This window comes from Pituophis catenifer, unplaced genomic scaffold (genome assembly GCF_029215685.1).
Source record: "Pituophis catenifer annectens isolate HBS135680 unplaced genomic scaffold, rPitCat1.0.hap2 SCAF_10, whole genome shotgun sequence".
In the NCBI taxonomy this organism is placed as follows: domain Eukaryota; kingdom Metazoa; phylum Chordata; class Lepidosauria; order Squamata; family Colubridae; genus Pituophis; species Pituophis catenifer.
This window is the reverse complement of record NW_027256890.1, coordinates 14,037,460-14,040,692: the sequence shown is the minus strand read 5'-3', so window position 1 is coordinate 14,040,692 and position 3,233 is coordinate 14,037,460. Positions and strand designations below refer to the sequence as shown.

The window sequence follows — 3,233 nt, the reverse complement described above, 5'->3', positions numbered from 1 at the left end:
TATCTCTATCTATCTACCTATCTACCTGTCTGTCTGTCTTCTGTCTGTCTATTTATATTTCTATCTATCTCTACCATCTATCTATCTATCTATCTATCTATCTATCTATCTATCTATCTATCTATCTATATCTACCTATCTACCTGTCTGTCTGTCTGTCTATCTATCATCTCTATCATCTATCTATCTATCATCTATCTACATCTATATCTATCTATCTATCTATCTATCTATCTATCTATCTATCATCTCTATCATCTATCTATCTATCTATCTATCTATCTCTATCTATCTCTATCTTTCTATCTATCTCTATCTATCTACCTATCTACCTGTCTGTCTGTCTGTCTTCTGTCTGTCTATTTATATTTCTATCTATCTCTACTATCTATCTATCTATCTATCTATCTATCTATCTATCTATCTATCTATCTATCTATCTATCTATATCTACCTATCTACCTGTCTGTCTGTCTGTCTGTCTATCTATCATCTCTATCATCTATCTATCTATCATCTATCTACATCTATATCTATCTATCTATCTATCTATCTGTCTGTCTGTCTGTCTATCTATCTTTCTATCTATCATCTATATCTCTATCTATCTATCTATCTATCTATCTATCTATCTATCTATCTATCATCAATGCAAAGAAGTGGGGGCATCACTTATTCTTTTGGCATCTTGGCCAAGTGCAACCTCTCAAGGCACGCTCTGCTTGGGGGGTGGGGGGTGGGGCGAGCGGTGAATGCAGGATTTTGTGCACCAGGCCAATCACCAGACCTGTTGTTTTCTCTGTAACATGCGAATATATCAAAATAGCTTTGATCTTCTGCATCTCTGATAAGGAGCAGGAAATTCCTTCTTTCAAGGCTGCTCCACCAGGGGGTTCCTCCTTCTGATCAAGGTTTTAGCGCCACCTGGTGGATAATCCACAGTGCTCCCAAAAGTCACCGAGGTGGGCGGGGACAGAAATCAGGATTTTAGAGATGCTTAGGTGGGGCATGGCCCAAAAAAGATTGGGAACCACTACTCTAAACCATGGGTCCGGAACTGGCAGGAGGTATATCGCGGAAAACAAAAGGACAGCAATCAATCAATCAATCAATCAACCAAACAATTAATCAATCAATATTAAAATATAAAGCTCCAGAGTTGTTTAGCTGGATGCAGGGTAGGAACATTGGAACTTTTATTATTTATTTATTTTTTTTACAAAAGCTTTCTGTAAATAAATACGATAATGTAAAGGGTATTCTTGGGGAAAATGGTTGGGGTTTTTTTCCTACCTAGGTAGAGGCAGATGTAGGGTTTCCCGCTTGGGCAGGGGGTTGGACTAGATGATCTGCAAAGGTCCCTTCCCACTCTGTTAATCTGTTAAATATCCCCGATTCTCTGGTCGCAGGACTGATGTAAAAGGTGGGAAATTGTTCCTTTAAACCAAAGGGGGAAGAAATTAGAGGCCCAACATCACCTTAGTTCCCCCCCATATTCAGCCTCTCAAAACTCAGTGCAATTGTAACAGTAGGAAAAAAAAATAATTATTCTCCAGTCACGTATTGGCTGCAATGAATTAATCTGTACCCCGTTTTAATTGCATGGAAATGTCAATAAAATAGTCCTCCTTCTACCCGCTGCCCGCTAACGGCTTTGGAAAACAACTACAAAAATCTAGATCACCTTTGTCCAAAATTGTCTCACCATCAAGATGTCTCACGTTTCTTTAATCCCAACGGGTTAAGGCTGAAAAAAGGGCTCCTAGAGATGGACTAGTCAAGAAATATGGGGAGGAAATGTAACATTTTGCACGGGAATCTTCAGATCTAGCCTTGCTTTCTCTGCAACCACTCACTGTAGCCTTAGTCAAAGACTCTATCACACTTCAACGGAACGGAGTCCAGGGTCTTCCTTTCCTAGGGTCCTGAGCTGGTCTGGCACGTGGTGGACCCAATTGAAGTCTTGAGGTTGAAGAGATCGCGGCCCCAAAAATGCCACCACGTGAGTCAGGTCACATCTGTGGCTCCCATGCATCTGGCTTGGTGCCCGGATCTCTCCCGCAGTTGGGGTCTGGCAGATTTAGCAGGAGCAGGGCGCTCCCTGAAACTGTCTTCAGGCTGAGCACGCTGGGCATGGTGTCCTGCAACTTGGGGCCCCCCAAGCTCTGCAGACAAGGCTGCCACTCTGAGGCAACCTCCAGCCTCTCGCTCTTCAGGCTGTGCATGCGCTGGTGCTTCAAGAGGTTGGCACTCTGGCCAAAAGCCCGCTGGCAGTGCGGACATTTGAAGGGCCCCTCACCCATGTGGATGCGCCGGTGCCGGATGAGGGTGGAGCCCCGGCAGAAGGTCTTCTCGCAGTGGGGACACTGGTAGGGCTTCTCCCCGTCGTGCAGACGCTGATGGCGCATGTACTCCTGCCGGCAGGTGAAGGTGGAGCTGCAGGAGGCGCAGGGGTACGGCTGCTCCCCGGTGTGGATACGTTGGTGCCAGACGAACTCCTGCTTGTAGCGGAAGCTCTTCTCACAGCCCGGACACCGGTAGGTCTTCTCTCCGGCGTGGCTCCTCTGGTGCCAGGTGAACTCTTGCTTGAAACGGAAGCTCTTCTCGCACGCCGGACACTTGTACGGCCGGTCACCGACATGGGCCCGCTGGTGCCACATGAACTCCTGTTTGTAGCGGAAGCTCTTCTCGCATTCCGGGCACTTATACGGGCGCTCCACAGAGTGGGTCTTCAGGTGCCACGTCAGCTCCTGCTTGAAGCGGAAGTTCTTCTCACAGGTGCCACATTTGTGGGGCCACTCCGCCGTGTGGGTGCGTTGGTGCCACATCAGCTCCTGCTTGTGCCGGAAGACTTTGGCGCAGTCACTGCACCGGTAGGTCTTTTCTCCGGTGTGCACCTTCTGGTGCCAGCTGTACTCGTGAGCATATCGGAAGGTCTTGTCACACTTCCCGCACTTGTAGGGCCTCTCCTCCTTAAGGACACCCCTCGGCCGGACGCCCGGCGTGGAGCAGTGCGCACAGGAGCACGGCAACACCCCAGTTTGGCTCGGGGACTCAGCAGTGGTCAGGGGGCTCTTAACACAGCCGTTCTCACATTCAGGGCACACCTGCCCCAATGCTCCATGGGGCACCACTGTCAGGAGAACAGAATGGACGGGAAAACATTTCTGGCACTGGGTGCAAATCAACAGCATCTCCTCGTGGGTGGCTGGCTGGGGGGCAGCCACACTCAG

At 48.1% G+C, this 3,233-nt stretch overlaps 1 protein-coding gene across 1 annotated transcript in view; it reads right to left on the bottom strand.

Annotated features, from left to right (window-relative positions):
- Positions 1–2,012: 2,012 nt before the first annotated feature.
- LOC139321538 (zinc finger protein 436-like) overlaps positions 2,013–3,233 on the bottom strand; it is a 3,641-nt gene continuing 2,420 nt past the window's right edge. The window contains exon 4 of the mRNA XM_070950274.1: positions 2,013–3,233. This exon is cut by the window's right edge and continues 287 nt beyond it. Coding sequence (XP_070806375.1) covers positions 2,013–3,233 — 1,221 coding nt within the window.